The 19006-nt window shown below is 44.5% G+C and overlaps 1 protein-coding gene across 1 annotated transcript; it reads left to right on the forward strand.

The window, feature by feature from the left end:
- LOC102856363 (chromosome unknown open reading frame, human C10orf82) lies at positions 1–6141 on the forward strand. The gene is made up of 3 exons (XM_006879910.1): positions 1–55; positions 3865–4083; positions 5951–6141. The coding sequence occupies exons 1-3, from the start codon at positions 1–3 to the stop codon at positions 6139–6141; spliced, it is 465 nt and encodes a 154-aa protein (XP_006879972.1).
- Positions 6142–19006: the final 12865 nt, after the last annotated feature.

Consider the following 19006-nt stretch of genomic DNA (forward strand, 5'->3'; position numbering starts at 1 on the left):
ATGGAGTTTTCCAAGACCTTTATGAGAAACTTGCCGATCACACCAGGCTACAGTGGTAAGTGACCTGCAGACGAGCTGGGGCCTGGCCACTCTCCTCGTCTGACCCACTGTCTACTTCTGTCCAGCCAGCTGGCCAGTGCTCCAGCCTTTAAGGTGCATACTGAGATCACGCCATGGCTAAAGAGGGCTGACAGCTGAATTCTGATGAGTATACAGATGTAACCGAGGCCAGAGCTCCCTAGGCATAGCTGGTATACAGGAGGTACTTCATGAATGCGTGCTGAATGAATTCAGACAAGTTGTTAGTGGATGTCAATCCTTTTTTCCATGTTGAACTTTCTCAAGTCTAGTCAAAAGGCTGTTGTTAGAGGTCCCCAACCTTTCTATTTCCCCTAAAAGGAAGTGATCAACCATCTAGGTTTGGCCAGAATGGAAAGTCCTTTGCCCAGGAACTCCTTGCATAGCAAACCAAGACAACTGGTCACTCTATCCAAGGGCTTCTCCTCCATATACATCCGGGCTACTCAGATCTCATATCCCTGTGGGTAATAAGCCCAGTGGGCCTGATGGACTCTTAGATCTTGAATACAGCTCTGAGAATTCTCAGAGGGATGGTGCATGGGGACATCTCGAGGCTGCCCATGGCTGAAGAGGATCCTAGACTTCAGATTCTAGCAAACTGGGGTTCTGGTCTTAAGTGACCACTGTTGCTGTCACTGTAGGCAAGTGACTTAGTTCTCTATGTTTTGCCATATGTATTCTAGAAACTTAGTGGAGACATCCATACGGTTACTGTGAGACTCATGACATTGTTGTTCTTGTTCTTATGTTAACTTGAGTATGATTTACGGCAACACTCTGAACATCACATATGAACCATGTCCTCTCTTGTGTTCTGCTCACCATCTCTGACATATCTGAGCCCATTTCTGCTGTCTCTCTGTGAATCCATCTTGTTGGATTAGCATCTTGTTGGATTGGCATCTTGTTGCTGACCGTCTACCTTTCCAAGCATGATGTTCCTTTCTAAGGAACAGTGTCTCCTAGCAAGATGGCCAGGGTATGAGAGACAAAGATTTGCCCTCTTTGCCTTCAGGGAGCACTCTGGCTCCACTTTCTCCGAGACTTACCTTTATTCTTTTGACAATCCATGGGCATTGAATTCAGAACTCCTCTCCAACACTACAATGCAAAGGCATCAATTCGTCTTCTGTCATCTTGTTCGTTGTCCAGCTCTCAGATGTGTAGCAAATGTTTGAAAAGACCATGACCTAAGTCAGGTATACCTTAGTCTTCAAACTGACATCAATGCTCTTCATTATTTTGAAGAGGACCTTGACAGTTTCTCACTCCAGTACATCTCCAGATCTCCTGACTGCTGGAACCGAAGGTGTTAATTGTTGACCAAAGTAAGATGAAACCGTTGACAAGGTCAATCATTTCTTCCTCTATTATGATGGTGCCTATTGAGCTGATGGTGAGGACTTTTGTTTTCTTGATGTTGATGTGTAACTCATATTGAAGGCTTGATCTTCTGCAGCAAACACTTCGGGCCCTCCTCACTTTGAGCAAGCAAGATTGTGCCATCTGCGTAGGGCGGGTTGTTGATGACTCGTCCTTTGATCCTCACACCACAATCATCTTCATAGAATCTAGATACATAAATTATTTGTTCAGCATACAGACTGAATAAGTACAGAAAAGAGATACAACCCTGACACACACCCTTCCTAGTTTTAAATCATGCAGTATCCCGTTTCTCCATTTGGACAATAGCTTCTTTGTCTAAGTATAGATTTTGCGTGAGTACAATTAAGTGTTCAGGGATTCTCATTTTTATCAATTTAGTTTACTATGATCTATCTACATAGTGATATATGCCTTTGCATAGTCAATAAAACACAGACATTCTTCTGGTATTCTCTGCTTTCAGTTAGGCCCCATCTCACATCAGCAATGATATCTATCCCTGGTGCCATGGCCTCTTCTAAACTCTGCTTAAACTTGTGGCAATTCCCTGTCAATGGAATGTTCTAACCATTTTTCAATGATCTTCAGCAATAGTTTACTTTCATATGATAATAATGATATAGTTTGATAATTTCCGCATTCCGTTGGATCACTTTTCTTGGGAATGAGAACAAATATGGATCTCTTTCAGTCAGCTGCCCAGGTAGTTGTCCCCCAGATTTCCTGGTTCGTGCCATTTGTTGATGTTGTGTACCTTATAGTTGGAGCTGACCCATAGCTGACGCTCCGGTGGGTTTTTCAGAGGCAGTTGATGGCATGGGAGGAGATTGCCCATCCTTCTCCCACGAAGCAGCTGGTAGCCTTGAACCACGTGCATTAGGGATTGCAGCACAGCTTCTTGCCACTAGGCCACCAAAGCTCCCATTGTTGTTGTTATGTGCCATTGAGTTGCTTGCGACTCATAGTGACCCTATGCACAACAGCCCTGGACCCTGTCCTATCCTGAGCCAACCTCACTGTCTTTGACACACCTGCCCCTATTGCCCCAATCACTGTGTCAATCCATTTCATCCAGGGTCTTCCTCTCCTGCATTGTCCCTCCACCTTTCCAAGCATGATATCCTTCTCCAAGGACAGTCCCACCTGGAAGCATGCCTGAAGTATGTGACACAGAGCTTCAGAATCCTTGCCTCCAGACAGCAACTTGGTTTCACCCTCTCCAGAGTAGACCCATTTGTTCTCTGGGCAGTCCATGGTATGGTCAGTATTCTTCTTCAGCCCCATAACTCAAAGGCATCAATTCTTCTGTCATTCTTATTCGTTGTTAGCTCTCTGATGCATAGCAAGTAATTGTGATGACCATGGCCTGGATCAGGCACACCTTAGTCTCTAGAGTGACATCTTTGCACTTCAGCACTCCAGAGAGGTCCCTGAGAGCAGAGTTTGCTAATCCAATTTATCTTTTGCTTTCTTGGCTACTGCATCCAAGAGTGTTAATTGTAGTAGGTAGATAAATTTGTTGGTACATGGAATTATTACCAACACCATCAAAATTAGTTTAGCAATTAGATTCTTCCAGAAGGCATGTATTAACAAAGTGTGAAAACTGGACTTGGCTGTATTTATCCAGGAAGCCAGGCTTTCTTGACCTGGGACAAAGGCACACATAAAAGATATTTTTCATTCAATAATGAGAACTGTTTATTATTATTACTGAATTTAAAGCTAAGTTCTTAACCAGCTTTTCCTTGTCTGTTCTTTTTTTAAAAGAGGTTTTATTGTGACAATATTATAGTACTTAGGATTCAGCATCCAGTTTAAATAAATAGTTATGTTTTACTCATACTAATTGTAATGATTATATGCTATTCAGTAGGAGACGGTAAAAAATTGTTCCCGGGCAGGCTCTCACCGATAATGAGTTTACTTTTTTGTGTAATAGGCCTTTGCTTTTAATAAGCTGGTAATTTCCCGATGGTTCGACAAGAAAGATCCAAAATTGCATTTGGGAAGTGTCGGGGGTGGGGGTGGGGCAGATAAGCCTTCTCTCTAAAAAAGATGAATAATTTCAATTACTTCTCAGACTATCGTTTGGGCCCATTAAACGCTTTCACCGTTTGCCATTCTTGCTGACATCAGGGCTTTGCTATCAAAGAGTATTACTGTCATTGTCTGTTGAAATGGGCCTTCCCTCCCACCCCCCCAGTTCAGAGGTCCTTTCTGGTGGCCTCGGGAGGACCCAGCCACATGGAAAGAGACCACCGCGGTGCCTGGAGGAATGGTCTGTGGAGGGTGCAGTGATGATGGCCCGAGCAAGAGCTGGACTGTGGAGGCCACTCGGAGGCCCCTGCTGCCGGCGGTGTGGCTCAGGGCTGTGATTGTCGGCTCTTGCAGGCTTCGTGCCCTTCCTCAGCTGCCAGGGCACCCCCGGCGAGGACAACATGTCCCAGTGCCTGAGGATCTTCCGGGAGAAAACGCAGAAGTACAAAGACCAGCTGGAGGAACTTCGCTGCTCCGTGGCCACTGCCCCGAAACTGAAGCCTGTCTGCTCCCAAGAGTCACTCCTGCAAGCTTTACACGAGTACTACCGGCAGAATCACCCCATGAGTCTGGGTACCACGATCTGAAATACGCCCCTTTCTCCGGGCCCCAAGTGCAGATCCTGGCCAGCCCACCCAGCAGCTCCCAGTAAACCGAGCCCGTACTTGTCAGAGCTGAGCTGTGCTCCATACGGTGTGCATTAGGTGGTATTGTTAGAAGGAGATCACCAGTGCCTCCCTCCAAGGATCCTCGGCATGGATTGACTCTCCAGCCTTTCTGTTAGAGGGAGCGTGCCCCCAGCTACAAGCACCACCCAGAGAACGCTAACTAGCAGGATTTCAGATCCCCCGTGGGAAAGGGCAAAGGCTCAGTTTCTTAGCTGGAGAAAGAACCATGTGTCTGGGCAGAGGGACCGAGAGGCTGGGAGAGGTGCTGGTCTGGGACCTGGAGCCCCTCCCTGAACAAGTCACATAATCTTTCTGACAGCGTCTGTATCAGCGGTTCCTATTTTTCCAGTTGCTTTCTCTGTGCCAGACACCTTGATGTGATTAACAACCTAGAAAAACCTTAAGATGTCAACAGGGTTATTCCCATTTTACAAATGGGGTAAACAAAACTCCAAGAGGTAAAGTCACTACTCTGAGGTATGACCTGAGTATGACCTCCGAGGTCTCTGATGTCAGACCTGCTTTTGAACTTGGCTTTTGAGTTTGTAGTTTGGTACTGAATACCAATATCCCAGTGACAAGAATAGTGTAACTCTCTCTCACTGCTGACCCTCCATTAGGTTTCCAGAGGGGTAAATCATATGGGAAGAGATTACCCCTCTTTCTCCTTAGTATAAATATGTAATATTAATAATCACAAAGCAACTGTTACTTATACTATGGGACATTCATAGAACAGTTATTTGCCCTTTTAGATTTTAAAACCCATAGGAAAAGTAATTGGGTTACTGGTGGTGGTGGTGGTGGTGGTGGTGGTGGTGGTTGTTATTAGATGCCTTTGAGTCATAGATGACTCATAGTGACCCTATGAACAAAAGGTCTGAGCACTGTTCATAGAGTTTCTGGAGGCAAACCATTGACTGTTAGTGGTGCTGTTATTTTGTTTGGAATGGAAAATTTCAAGAACACATGAAAATATGAATGTTTGCTGGGCTTTTAAAATTTCCAAACCATTCAGAATAACGTTGGCTCCAGTTTGCCATTTCGCCCACTTTGCAGCGATTTGCTGTGTGATCTAAGTCAGGTGGCTTTCCCTCTCTGGGCTCCTGCTTCTTGATTGTGGACAAAGAAGGATGAATTAGATGCATCAGAGGGTGCCTTCCAGCTCTGATGCTCTGAGATTAGAGGGGACAAGGGATTAGTCATCTTCCATCATCTCAAGTGTCAAACTGAGTATCAGAAAGTGCAAATGACTTGACCAAGGTCCATGGAATCAGTCATCAATGAGAATAAGGGTCCTGATGTGGGACCCCTAGCCTGGCACTCTTCCTCCTGCCCTTAGTGAATGGGCACAGAGCACTGTGTGAAATGTTTTCATTAACCTGAGAGAGGAGGAGAGTATGTTTAGGATCGGGGACTTGGGAACCAGAGACCCGAGTTTGAATCCTGCTGCCCTCACCCCAGTTTCTGGCTGTGTGACCTTGGCAAGTCTTAGCCTTTCTAAGATCTCAGTTTCCTCTACTCCCAATTGGAGTAATTAAGGTACCACCTTCTCCTGGTTGGATGAGAATTCAAGGAGGTGATGCATTCTAAAACCCCTGCCAAGGTGCCTGGCACACAGGATCAATGAACCAAGTGTAGTGGCCCGATACTATCTGCAGGTGTGAGGGTTCACCATGGGCTGGCTCTCTGTTGGGGTGCCAGCTAATTTGGGAACCCTGCCTGCTGAGTGACTTCCCAAAGCCCTCACGAAGCATGATGTCGTTTTACAGAATGCAAAAATGTAAAGAAACCACTGGAGGAACCCCCCGTTCCTGGCTGGGCAGGCTACCTGCCCAGAGCCAAGGTCACGGAACTTGGTTGTGCCACGCGGTACACGGTCATGGCCAGAAACTGCTACAAGGACTTCCTGGACACAATTGAACGCACCAAGAGAGGGCGTCTGAAACCATACAAGGAGTAAGTCTGATTTGGGGCCATAAGTACAGTCCCCAAGGACAGCTGATTGTGTAATATCAAGGACAAGAGAAAGAGCAGAACCTGGGCTGGGGCTACCAGGTGTCTATTTGTGCCTGGTAATTTACAGACAGGACCTTGTTTTTAACTTGTGGACCTTCCACGTTGGTAGCCACTCTCTCCCCACTCCCAACCCAGCATCCTCGCCTGTGGTCTTTATTGGGCTGCAGAGAGGGGTCAGGAAGTGTAAAACCCCCAAAACCAGAGCAACAGGACTGTGAAAACACTCAGGGCCCCAGGGTGCTGGACAGGGAGCTACCAGGAGACCCGAGGACAGGTGGATGACTCTTGTGGCCTCAATTTCCTCCTCTGTTAACTGGCCATGATAATTATTTCTAGGGCAATTGTAAGGATTAGAAATAAATTTATCATACTTGCCATAGGACTTGCATAGATGGTGTTTTTCATTCTGGGTGTTAGGATTACATCAGGGTAACTAGGACTTTTGTTCTTTCTCTAGAATTTATGGAGTTAGCACCCCACAGCCTGCTCTGACTCCCTCTCCAAAAGTCGTGCAGCGTGATCAGCAACCACCAAAATACTGGAGTTTTTCGGTTCCATGTAAGGAAGGACATTTTTTGGTTCTCTCTCTGTGTATCCATAATATAGATAAAGTTCTAGATAGAGTTAACTTTACAGACTCAACTCGGAACTGCCAAGCTCGGAACTGACTCATAGTTGACCCTCCAGTGGGATTTTGGAGGCTGTAAATCACATGGGAGGAGATTCTCTCTCTTTGTCCCTGGGAACCACTGATGGATTCGAACCACCAGAGAGGCCTGACCTTTTGGGGTTAGCAGCACAGCCTCCTATAGACTGTTACCAGAGCCCCATGTCTGAACACTTACCTCATTTTAAAGAGCCCTCTGGTGTAGTGTGTTGTGTGTTGGGCTACTAATTGAAAATCGGTTTGAATTCAGCAGCTTCTCTGCAGAAGAAAGATGAGCAGTCTCCTGTCTGCAAAGATTTACAGCCTCAGAAACCTGACAGAGGGGCATCACAAGTTGGAATTTACTCGATTGGTTTAGTTTTTGCTTCATTTTATGGCATTTTGCTGTACTTTACCGATGATCTTTTTACAAATGTTTGACCACCTTGCATCCAGCATGTCTGTCAGCATCATTTTTCCAGCAGCCTGTGCTCCCTTCATGTCTGTGTCACGTTTTGGTTCTACCTTTTCTGTAACACTGTGGCATGCTTCATAGACTATGGTGGTGTTATGTTGGTATGTGTACTGACTCGTAGCTGACACTCCAGCAGGTTTTCAGAGGCAGTGAATTGCGCAGGAGGAGTTTGCTCATCTTTCTCCCACAGAGCAGCTGGTGGATTTGAACCACACACCTTTGGGTTGACAGCACAGTGCCTTACTACTCTGGTGGCCTGTGGTAAGGAGCTACGCAGCCAACCTGAAGGCATATGGTTTGAAACTGCCAGCTTTCTCTGGGGGAAAAAGATGGGCAATCTCCTGTGCAATTGCTGCTTCTGAAAACCTGGTGGGGGTCAGCTATGGGTCAGTTCTGATTTGATGACACAGAACAAGTCGCCAGAGCTCCCTGGATAAACATGACTTACATATTCACTGTTGTCATGTGCTGTAGAGTCAGAACTGATCTAAAGCTGACCCTCCAGCAGGTTTTCAGAGGCACTTAATTGCACAGGAGGAGACTGCCTATCTTCCTACAAAACAGGTGGTGGCCTCGAACCACATGCCTTTGGGATTGCAGTGCAGCTTCTTGCCACTAGGCCATGACAGCTCCTCTCTCATATTCACTAGCAAACAAAAACAAAAAGCTTTGCTTTACTTCCTGGAACTGAATCTATGGTTTGTTGTTGTATTGTTATGTGCCATCAAGAGGGGACCTGACTCACGGTTGACCCTCCAATGGGTTTTCAGAGGCCGTATATTGCACAGAATGAGATTGCCTGTATTTTCCTTTAGAGAAGCAGGTGAGCCTGTATTTTCCTTTAGAGAAGCAGGTGAATTTGAACCTCGTACAGTTAACCACTGCTAAATGAGACTAGTGCTGTTCTATATGCAGGAACATTCTTCCACTTTGCACATCACTCTGTCAATGTGCTGTATGAGGTGACCTGGGCTTGCTGTGATGCTGAACCTTGTGCCATGGCGGGCGTATCAAATACTAGAATGGTTTCCCATTATGGACAGTGTTTGATGGAGCTCCCAGTTTAAAGCGGGTTGGGAAGCAGGAGTGGCATCCACTTCCTAAACCACATGCCTCTGGAAACTCTATGAACCGATAGCTATGGAAACGCTTTAGGTCTTTTGTTCATAGAGTCACTATGAGTCGACCTGAACTCAATGGCAAACAACAACCACCACCACCTCTGGGTTGGTAGTGCAACTCCTTGCCACTTGGCCACCAGCGCTCAATTGTGCATCTATAGATATATATGACTTTCTATTTGCTTTGGCCTCTGGGCTTAGCTGGCCACTTGCCGCTTGCCGCCAACTCCTGTGGATGTTTCTGTTGCAGGTGGAAGCTGCCCTGCCTTTGCAGGACCCCAGGAAGAAGACTCCGTCCTCCCGCCAGTGGACTGTGGCTCCAGCCTGGTCAGCACAGGCAGTGGGACAAATTATATGCAACCGCTGTTCTCAGGCAAGTTTGCAGAAGGCTAGGAGTGTGGGAGCACGGAGAGCTGCGGGGGGCGCTCCAATGCCTGCCATCCCCACAGCCACACCACACCCAACAGACCCTATGTTATAATACAAGAAGCCTTTCACCAGCTGGCCCTGGATATCGTTAGTGATACAAACTATAGAAAGAAAGATTCCTTTTGGAAATTCACTTCCACACCGTGTTTTGTAGTGTGAATAAAGAGACTGCTCATCAGCATGTTAAAACCTCCTCAGAGGGTTTTCCCCCCACAGGTTCTGTTGACTTTCAGAAGAGCCACGAGGGGCCCCTTGTGCCGTGACTTCTAGGTCCCACAGACCTAGCTCTTCACGGAAAGCCTCGTCCACCCCTCCGGGTGCTCAGTGCCTGTCACTGTTTTAGCTTTGCTGAGCTGTTGTCACACAGAGTGCATGGGCATTCAAAGAAGTTCATTTTCTCACAGTTCAGGAATTTCCAAGAGCAAACTCTGGGGAAGAGCGTCAGCTCCGGGGAGACGACCTGCCCCGGCGTTCCTCACCTTCTGGGCGATCTTCACCTGGGACGGCTCTTTCTCCTGTCCTTATTCACATCCCTCTGAATTTGTTCTGCTGCCTTTAGCTCAAAAGTGGCTCCACCCTAGGAAATTTCACTGGCATAACAAGAAAACTATTTCCAGTGTGCCCTCCAGTCTGAAAGGAGTCATAGCGGACCCTCCAGCACGTTTTCAGAAGTTGTAAATTGCGTGGAAGGAGGGAGATTGCCCATCTGTGTCTCACAGAGCAGCTAGGGGACTTGAACCACCTGCATTTGGTTAGGCAGCAGGACTCCTGATTCCTTCCCACTAAGCCACCAGTCCCTGGAGGGACTGTAGTCACAAATATCATGTTGTTGTGAGCAGTTCAGTCAGTTTGGACACCAGGTAACTTCATGTTTAACCACCTCACGGGTTTTCTTGGGTGCAATCTTTGCAGAAGCAGCGAGCCAGGTCCTTCTCCTGCTGAGGTGCTGGAGGGCTGGACGGTTTGAACAACACCCCTTCAGTTAGCAGGCAAGCTGAACTCTAGCACCTATTTTGGGAAACACCATAATCCAATCTGTGTGTGTGTGTGTGTACCATCAGACTGGATCTGACTGGTACAGGAGAAGATTGCCCCTCCTTCTCCAGCAGAGCATCTGGCGGATTTGAACTGCGTGCCTCTGGGATTGCAGTGCAGCTTCTTGCCTCTAGGCCACCAGGGTTCCCTTCAGTCCAATCTTTCATCTTGGGTCCTTCCCGTCTCCATTTCTGGCTTTTCAGAATGCAGCCCACAGAGCCTGACAGGCACAGCTCACCTCCGTCACCATTGGCAGCGCTCTGTCCCAGCGAGAGCAAACTCACTCCCCAGCCACCAGCACCCAGGGGTGGTGAGGACAAAAACTATCTGGCCTAAAGACGCTGATAACTACTTATAGGAGTTTTCTCTAAGACTGACTGGACCTAAGTTTCTGTGGGAGGAAATTAGGAGATTTAGGAGCTTTGATGAGAGAAAAATGTGATCTTTGTTTTCACCAACCACCAAGTGAAATTTGGTATTTTCTTCAACCAGAAAAGTAGGCAACAAATCATGGTAATACTTGCTATCTTATCCCCCAACCACAGTGCTTTTCATTTCTGACAATATTTCCTGCAACCAAGAGGCACTGCTTTCATATCAGAGGAGAAAGTTATTTTTCCGAATCTTTTTTGGACAAATTAAAAAATACTTTTTTTTTGTTCCATCCTTCTTTACTTTCCCGATTTATGACTAAATAGTAGAGATGAAAATACAAGTGTTCTATTTTAAAAGTGGTGTTCTTGTTGTTAATTGATGTCAAGTCGACCACGACTCATAGCTTCCCAATAAACAGAAAACCTGAAGCCTTTCTATAACTATCATCGTTTCTCCAAGTTCATAGAGTTTCCAGAGGCATGTGGTTTGGGAAGTGGATGCCACTCCTGCTTCCAAACCTGTCATAAAACTGGGAGCTCCACCCAACACTGCCCATGATGGGTAGCCATTATGGTGTTTGGCACACCTACGGCACAGCTGACTTTTAAAAATAGATATATATCTGTTGTTGTTATGTGCCGTCGAGTCGTTTGCGACTCATAGCGATCCTATGCACAACAGCCCTAAACCCTGCTCTATCCTGCGCCAAATGCACTGCCTCTGACACACCCATCCCGGTTACCCCAGTCACCGAATCAATCCATCTCATAGAGAGTCTTCCCCTCCTGGCTGTCCCTCCACCCTCCCAAGCATGATGTCCCTCTCCAAGGACCCGTCCCTCCTGGCAACGTGTCCAAAGTATGTCAGATGAAGGCCCAGAATCCTTACCTCCAAGGAGTAGCTTGGTTTAATCCTCTCCAGGATGAATCTGTTTGTTTTCCTGGCAGTCCATGGTACATTCAGTACACTTCTCCAGCACCACAGCTCAAAAGCATATCTTATCATCAATTTTTTCACAGTCCCAATTGTTTTCAAGATATTAATTATAGCCGAACAGTCAGGCCAGGATAGTTTTCAATTGTGATTTGAGTGGAAGTTTACAAAACATATTGAGTTTTTTGTTCTGTAACATTAGTTACAATATATCTGGTGGCTGATCATCTGCTTATTTCATATTGTTTTGCTCTTCACCCATATTCATAAGGGAGCTCTGGTGGCCTCGGGGTAAGAATCTGTGCTGCAATCCTGAAGGCAGGTGGTTCGAATCCACCAGCTGCTCTCTGGGAGAATGATGGGCAATCTCCTCTTGTGGTATTACTGCCTCGGAAACTTCACTGGAGGGTTAGCTATGGGTTCGTTCCAACCCACACAACAATATTATTTATGATTTTATATTATCTATGGTTCAGCACCTCATGCACTTGCTGCAGAGGGTCAAGGACTGCAGCCTTCAGTATGGACTGAGGCTCAATGTCAAGAAGACAAAGATTCTCACCACTGGACCAATTGGTAGCATCAAGATGGATGACGAAGAGATTGATATTGTTCACAGCTTCAGTTTGCTTGGCTCCACAGTCAACACTCTTGGCACCAGCAGTCAGGAAATAAAAAAACGTATTGCGATGGGAAAGTCTGCTGTTAGGGACCTCTCTAAAGTACTCAAGAGCAATGGTGTCTCTCTGGAGACTAAGGTGCGCCTGATACAGGCCATGGTATTTGTGATTACTTGTTATTCATCAGAGAGTTGGATGATGACTAGGGAGGATAGAAAGAGTATTGATGCCTTTGAGCTGTGGTGCTGGAGAAGAGTATTGAACGTACCATGGACTGCAAAGAAAACAAACAGATTCTTCCTGGAGAGGGTTAACCCAAGCTACTCCTTGTAGGCAAGGATTCTGGGGCTTCGTCTGACATACTTTGGACATGTTGTAAGGAGGGATAGGTCCTTGGAGAGGGATATCATGCTTGGGAGGGTGGAGGGACAGCGCAGGAGGGAAAGACCCTCTATGAAGTGGATTGATTCAGTGACTGGGGTAATCGGGATGGGTGTGTCAGAGGCAGTGAGATTGGCACAGGATAGAGCAGGGTTTAGGGCTGTTGTGCATAGGGTCGCTATGAGTTGCAAGTGACTCGATGGCACATAACAACAACAGCAACAACATGGTTCAGCAGGAGTGGCATCCACTTCCTAAAACAACATGCCTCTGGAAACTATGAACTTTGGTAAATGACGATAGTTATAGAAAGGCTTCAGGCCTTTTGTTCACAGGGTTGCTATGAGTCATGCTTGACTTGACATCAATTAACAACAACACGGTTCATCAGCAAACCCCTCTATGGACAAACACACCAAATCTCTGTATTTTCTATGAATTAATTTCCTACTCACTCCCTCCCTTCTCTGGTATGATTCTGTGTACAAATCTATCTCCAGCTTTTTGTAAGAGAAAATATATTTTATAATATAAATAGATTTTCAATTTTATAATGGAAAATACAATACAAAATGACTAAAGCACATTTTAGTGGTCTTACACAATATTCTTTTGTGATTGGCTCATTTCACTTGGTATAATTATCACCTATTTTTTACGTACTTTGGAAAAAAGTCTTTCTTGTTCCCTCTTACTCAATTCTCATCTCCGCTAGCCTTTCAAGATTCTTTCTGTGTCTAAATTATTTCTCAGCTTTTTAAAATTTAGTTGTCATTCACAGATGAACGGCTGCAGACACTGGAATACGTTCACCCAATGGAGTATTATGCAGCACTAGAATTAATGAAATGTTGCACACCATGGATGAAATGAAAACAAATGACACTGAGTGACATAAATCAGTCACAAAGGGATGATTTTAGTCTACGACCTCTAAATCATATTTCACTGTTTTCTTGGTAAATAATCTTTAAAAAATAAAAGGAGGAAGAAAGAAAGAGAGAGAGAGAGAGAGAAAGAAAGAAAGAAAGAAAGAAAGAAAGAAAGAAAGAAAGAAAGAAAGAAAGAAAGAAAAGAAAGCAAGCGAGCGAAAGAGAGAGAGAGAAAGGGAGAGAAGGAAGGAAGGAAGGAAGGAAAGAAGGAGGGAAGGAGGGAGGGAGGGAAAGGGAAGGGGAAGGGGAAGGGGGAGGGGGAGAGGAGAGGAGAGAAGAGAAAGGAGGCAGGCAAGCACATTTCAGTAGAAGGCGGCTAGAATTCTCTCAGGGGCTTGGGGAAATCTCAGTGAAGCATACAGGAGTTTCTGCAGCTTCCTTGAAAGCCTGGAAGAGTGTTCTCCTAGTGCCAGAGAGATCCCAGAAGAAAGCTTAAATCCCCCACATGGTCATCAGAGATAAGTGACACAAAGGACATGCATGCTCGGCTGCTTATCTTGCAAATCTGCTGATATGACAAAGAATTTCCCTGGGTTCCAGATTACTGAGATATTTCCCATGAAATGAAGATGGTGCCATGACTGAGCTGACTTCTTGCAATTCTAATGAGGTTTTTATCCATGAGGCCATCTTGTCTCTCAAGATTGAAGTCCATCACCCTTTGCTTTTCAGTAAGGTTTGCACTTTAAAACAACAACAATCTAATGATGGAGGTAATAAAACTGAATACAGGCAGTTTTTAAATGAATGAATTTTAAAAAAATTCTTGTCCAACTTCAAGATTCAAATCACCAAGTTTAATGGGCCAATTTGCAACTCTTTTTGTTTAAGCAGGTCTGGGTCTTCATTCTTTTCCTTAATCTCTATCCTTTTTTTGCTCCCTTCTAGCCTATAATTTCTAGAGTGTTGTCTGTCAAGGGGAAGGAAGAGAGGTGATTTTACTGCACTGCAAATTATCATAATTAGCACTAGCTGCATCCGTAATGGGCTCATGCTTGCTAGTAAAAACAATTTCATTACCTGATAAGATCCAAATTTCCTGGGCCTGAGAAAGCTGAAGAAATGATGGTTTGTATGTTTTTCTTTTCTTGGGATGTGTGGGTCTTATTACAAGGGTAGCTTGACCTCTGTGGTAATGAAAGCAAGTCACGGGGGTCCCTCCTTTCTCTTTTTGTGGGTGATGCCCGAGGAACAGCTTGGTTCTCTGTTTCTGCTTTCCACCCCAGAGCGGTGTTCAGCTGGTTCTAATCTCAGGACCTGCTTTGATTTTACAAGGTTGTGAAGAGGGGCCTCCAGGGGCATAGTGTGAACGGATCTGTGCTGGAAACCCAGCTCTGAGGAAGACAGACTGGCAGTGTCCCTCCCATGAGATGTACAGGCTCAGAATCCCATTGGGCACAACTATAGTCAATGGCTATGAATTGAGACTGTGAAGGGCATTAGGAGAGTCCCTATCTTCAGCTCTCTTTTTCTGGCTGTGTGACACTGGATGCTTTCTTAACCTCTCTGAGCCTTGAGTCTCTACTTTGTAAAATCATGTCTTAGCAGCTCATAGGGACCCTACATAAAGTTTCTGATGCTGTGAATCTTAATGAGAGGAGACTGACCACTTAGCCAAAGAAGTGAAAGTTAAAACGGTTCAATGACAAAGATTGAATTCTTTCATCTTCCTGATCTCCCTTCATTCATCACTTTGACTTTATACCTCCTTCCTCTATGAGCTGGAAAATGTTAAACTTTGCTCGGCTCTACAATTAACGCTCTTGGTACCAGAGCCAGGAAATTAAAAATGAATTGCATTGGGAAAGTCTGCTGTCAGAGACCTCTCCAAGGTACAGAGGAGCAACAATGTCAGTCTGGAGACTAAAGTGGACCTGATATAGGCTATGGTCTTTACAATTACTTGCTATGCATCAGAGAGCCGGACAATGCCTAGGGATGATAGAAGGAGAGTTGATGCCTTTGAGCTGTGGTGCTGGAGAAGAGTATTGAATATCCATGGACTGCTAAGAGAACAAATAAGTTCGTTCTAGAGAGGGTGAAGCCAGGCTGCTCCTTGGAGTCAAGGATTCTGAAGCTCCGTCTGACATGCTTTGGACATGTTGCAAGGTGGGATCAGTCCTTGCACAGGGACGTCATGCTTGGGAGGGTGGAAAGACCGCACAGGCGAGGAAGACCCTTGGTGAGATGGATTGATTCAGCCACTGGGGCAATGGGGGTAGTTGTGTTGGAGTCAGTAAGAGTGGCAAGGGATAGAGCAGGGTTTAGGGTCACTATGAGTCACAAGTGACTCAATTGCACATAACAACAATAATAACATTCAAGACTTATCGTCTTAGCTCCTTCTTTCCCAGAAAGCCTCTGGATTCCTTAAGCAGATTACAGGACTGATTGTCATGGAATTGACTCTAAGGCCACTCGTGTGTCAATGTAAAACTGATTCCAGAGAGTCTGACTTTTGTGGGAAGTAAATAAGGTTATAGAAGGAAAATCAGAATCAATAGAAACAACTAACAAAATGAGATGCTATTCTTTGAGAGAATCAATGAACTCGACAAATCACCAACAAAGAAAAATGGGGAAGACACAAATAACCATTATTAGAAAGGAAATATTACAAAAGAACCAACTGAAACAGGAACAGAACATAGTGAAAAATTATACATCAACACATGTGAAAACCTAGGAGAAATGGACACATTTCTAGAAACATTCTACCTACTTAAATTAGGACAAATAGAGAGGTGCTCTGGTGGCCTACTGGTAAGCTGGGTTGTGTCGCAATCTCAAAGGCACACAGTTTGAATCCACTAGCTGCTCTGTGGGAGAAGGATGGGCACTCTCCTCCTGTGTGATTAATTGCCTCTGAAAACTGCAGGAGGGTCAGCTATGAGTCAGTTCCAATTTGATGGCACACAACAAGAAGTGGTAAAGAGTTGTCTTTCCAACCCAAAGGCTGGTGATTTGAATCCACCAGCTGCTCCACAGGAGAAAGATGGGGAGTCTCCTCCTGTGCGATTTTCAGCCTTTGAAAACCTGTTGGAGGGTGAGCTATGAGTAGGTCCCAACTCAATGGCACACAACAAGAACAACAGAGTAGAAAACAGAAGAGATTGAAGAGGTCATAAATGACTCGCTCCTCCCCCAAAAAGTTCCAACCCAGATGACTTCACTGGAGATCTACCACATATTCAGAGAAAGGCTGACACCAATTCTACATAGAAAAGAATACTCTTATCATTCACTCGGTGAGGCACGTATAACCCTAACACCAAAGCCAGATGCAGATTTCACACAAAAATATTAGAGACCAATATTCTTCATGGGTAGGTTGTTGTTTTGTGCTGTCGAGTCAGAACCAACAACCCATAGCTGACCCATCAGTGGGGTTTCAGAGCCAGTAAACTGCATAGGAGCAGATTGCTTATCCTATTGTTGTTATGTGCCGTCGAGTCGTTTGCGACTCATAGCGATCCTATGCACAACAGCCCTAAACCCTGCTCTATCCTGCGCCAAATGCACTGCCTCCGACACACCCATCCCGATTACCCCAGCGACTGAATCAATCCATCTCATAGAGGGTCTTCCCCTCCTGCGCCGTCCCTCCACCCTCCCAAGCATGATGTCCCTCTCCAAGGACCCGTCCCTCCTGGCAACGTGTCCAAAGTATGTTAGACAAAGCTCCAGAATCCTTGCCTCCAAGGAGTAGCTTGGTTTAATCCTCTCCAAGATGAATCTGTTTGTTTTCCTGGCAGTCCATGGTACATTCAGTACTCTTCTCCAGCACCACAGCTCAAAGGTATCAATCATCATCAGGTGTGTTGTATGCCAGGGATATAAGAGTAACTCAATATTAGAAAATCCAGTATTTAACAAAATAAAAACAAAAAAATAAGCAAGCATTAAAAAAAACAAAGAAGAGTAAATATAACAGATGAAGAAAGGGCATTTGATAAAGTCCAATGTTCTTTCCCGATAAAAACTCTAACGTAGGAAAATAAAGGCAATTCCTCAACATAATTAAAGGCGTAAATACAAAACCAACAGTCAACATTATTCTCAGTGATTAGAGGTAAAAGAACTTCCTCTGACTATGGAAACAAGACGAGGATGCCCATTACCACAATTCTTAGTCAATATCGTATTGGGAGTCCTATAAAAAGAGCAACAAGGCAAGAAAGGGATATGTACTCACTGCCTCTGACTTGATTCTAACTCTCAGTGACCAGCCCTCACTCCCCCATCAGGTTCCTGGGGTGGTAAATCTTAATGGGAGCACACTACCTAATCCTTCTCCCATGGACTTGAATTTGATACATGAGTCTTCCTCCTAGTGGATTTGAATCACTGACCTTTCAGTTAGCTGTCCAACACATCCGAACTGATAAGAAATAAAACCGTCCTTGTTTGTTGATGACATAAGCCTATACATGGAAAATCCAAGAAAGCCCCAAGAAAGTGAAGAGATCTAAAAGAAGGATTCAGAAAGGTGGTAGGATACAAGATCAGCACACAAAAATCAGTTGAGTTCTTGTGCATTAACAAGAATTTGGAAAAGGAAATAATGAAAACAGTTCCATTTACAATAATCTCCAAAGGATAATCTATGGGAACAAATATAACCAGGAGAAAAAAAGACTTTCACAAGAAAACTACAAAACATCACTGCAGGAAACGAAGGGAGACCTAAATAAGTGGAAAAAGAGTCCATGCTCATGGACTGAAACACTTAACCTTATAAAAATGTCAATATTATCCAAAGATATCTAGAAATAGAAAGTAATGCTGATCCAAATCCCAACAGTATTCTTTTAACAAAATGAAAAACTAAATTTCAACTTCACATGGAAAGGAGCCCTGGAATAGCTAAAGCACTATTGAAAAAGAACAAAGGGTGAGACCTCATACTTACCAACCTCAAAACCATAGTGATCATGAAGGCAGGAGGAGATGGGGGAAAAGGGGCGAATGGAAATAAGATACACAAGGAAGAAAAAGGAAGAGTGCGTTACATTGTCAGGATTGCAACCAATGTCACAAAATAAAATGCATGCGAATTACTGAGTGGAAAATAAATTTTGTCTTTAAACTTAAAACTTACAATAAAATGTTTGGGAAAATAAGCAAAACCACCTGGTGCAGGTACAATGACAGTACAGAGATAACATGGAACAGAACTGAGAACCTGGAAGAAAATCAGTCTGTGGATAACTGGTCCTACACAAAGAGGTAAGCCCATTCAACAGGGAAGAGACAGGCTTTTTAACAAATTTCACTGGCCAAACTGGACATTCATCTGCAGGAAAATGAAACTTTTAACAAATTTCACTGGCCAAACTGGACATTCATCTGCAGGAAAATGAAACAGGATCCAAACTAACTCAAAAGAAATTGGAAGACTAAATGTTAAAACTAAAACAATAACATCTCTAGGAGGCAACATAAGGACAAATCTTGGAGTCCTAGTTTTGGGCGTAAATATGCTATCATATACAAATAAAAATACATAAACAAGATAAGCTGGCTAACTGGAACATCTGGAAAATATTCATGCCTAGCAAAGGACTTTGCCAGAGAGTAAAAGAAAGAAGACCTACAGATTGGAATGATTTTTTTTTTTTTTGTAATGACATATATGACAAGAGTCTAGACTCTAAAAACGTCTTCAGTAACTCAACAACAAGAAATCCAAGGGGGAAATGGGCAAAGGACATGAAAAAAACAACTTCATCAAAGAGAATAAATGAAAGGATACGTGTGACCTTAAGCCATTGTTTATCACGTGATAAGTTTTCCTTCAATCCTGATACCACATTTTTCTTCATAGAGTCCAGCGTCTCAAAGAATTTGCTTAGCATACAG

This window comes from Elephantulus edwardii, unplaced genomic scaffold, assembly GCF_000299155.1.
Source record: "Elephantulus edwardii isolate Elephantulus edwardi_28Jun2011 unplaced genomic scaffold, EleEdw1.0 scaffold00006, whole genome shotgun sequence".
In the NCBI taxonomy this organism is placed as follows: domain Eukaryota; kingdom Metazoa; phylum Chordata; class Mammalia; order Macroscelidea; family Macroscelididae; genus Elephantulus; species Elephantulus edwardii.

Bases quoted from the DNA above. Each gene is read 5' to 3' on its own strand.
- LOC102856363 (XM_006879910.1), top strand. From the start codon at position 1: ATGGAGTTTTCCAAGACCTTTATGAGAAACTTGCCGATCACACCAGGC. The intron at 56-3,864 runs GTAAGTGACCTG...CGGCTCTTGCAG, and splicing joins GATCACACCAGGCTACAGTG to GCTTCGTGCCCTTCCTCAGC. The intron at 4,084-5,950 runs GTACCACGATCT...GTCGTTTTACAG, and splicing joins GAATCACCCCATGAGTCTGG to AATGCAAAAATGTAAAGAAA.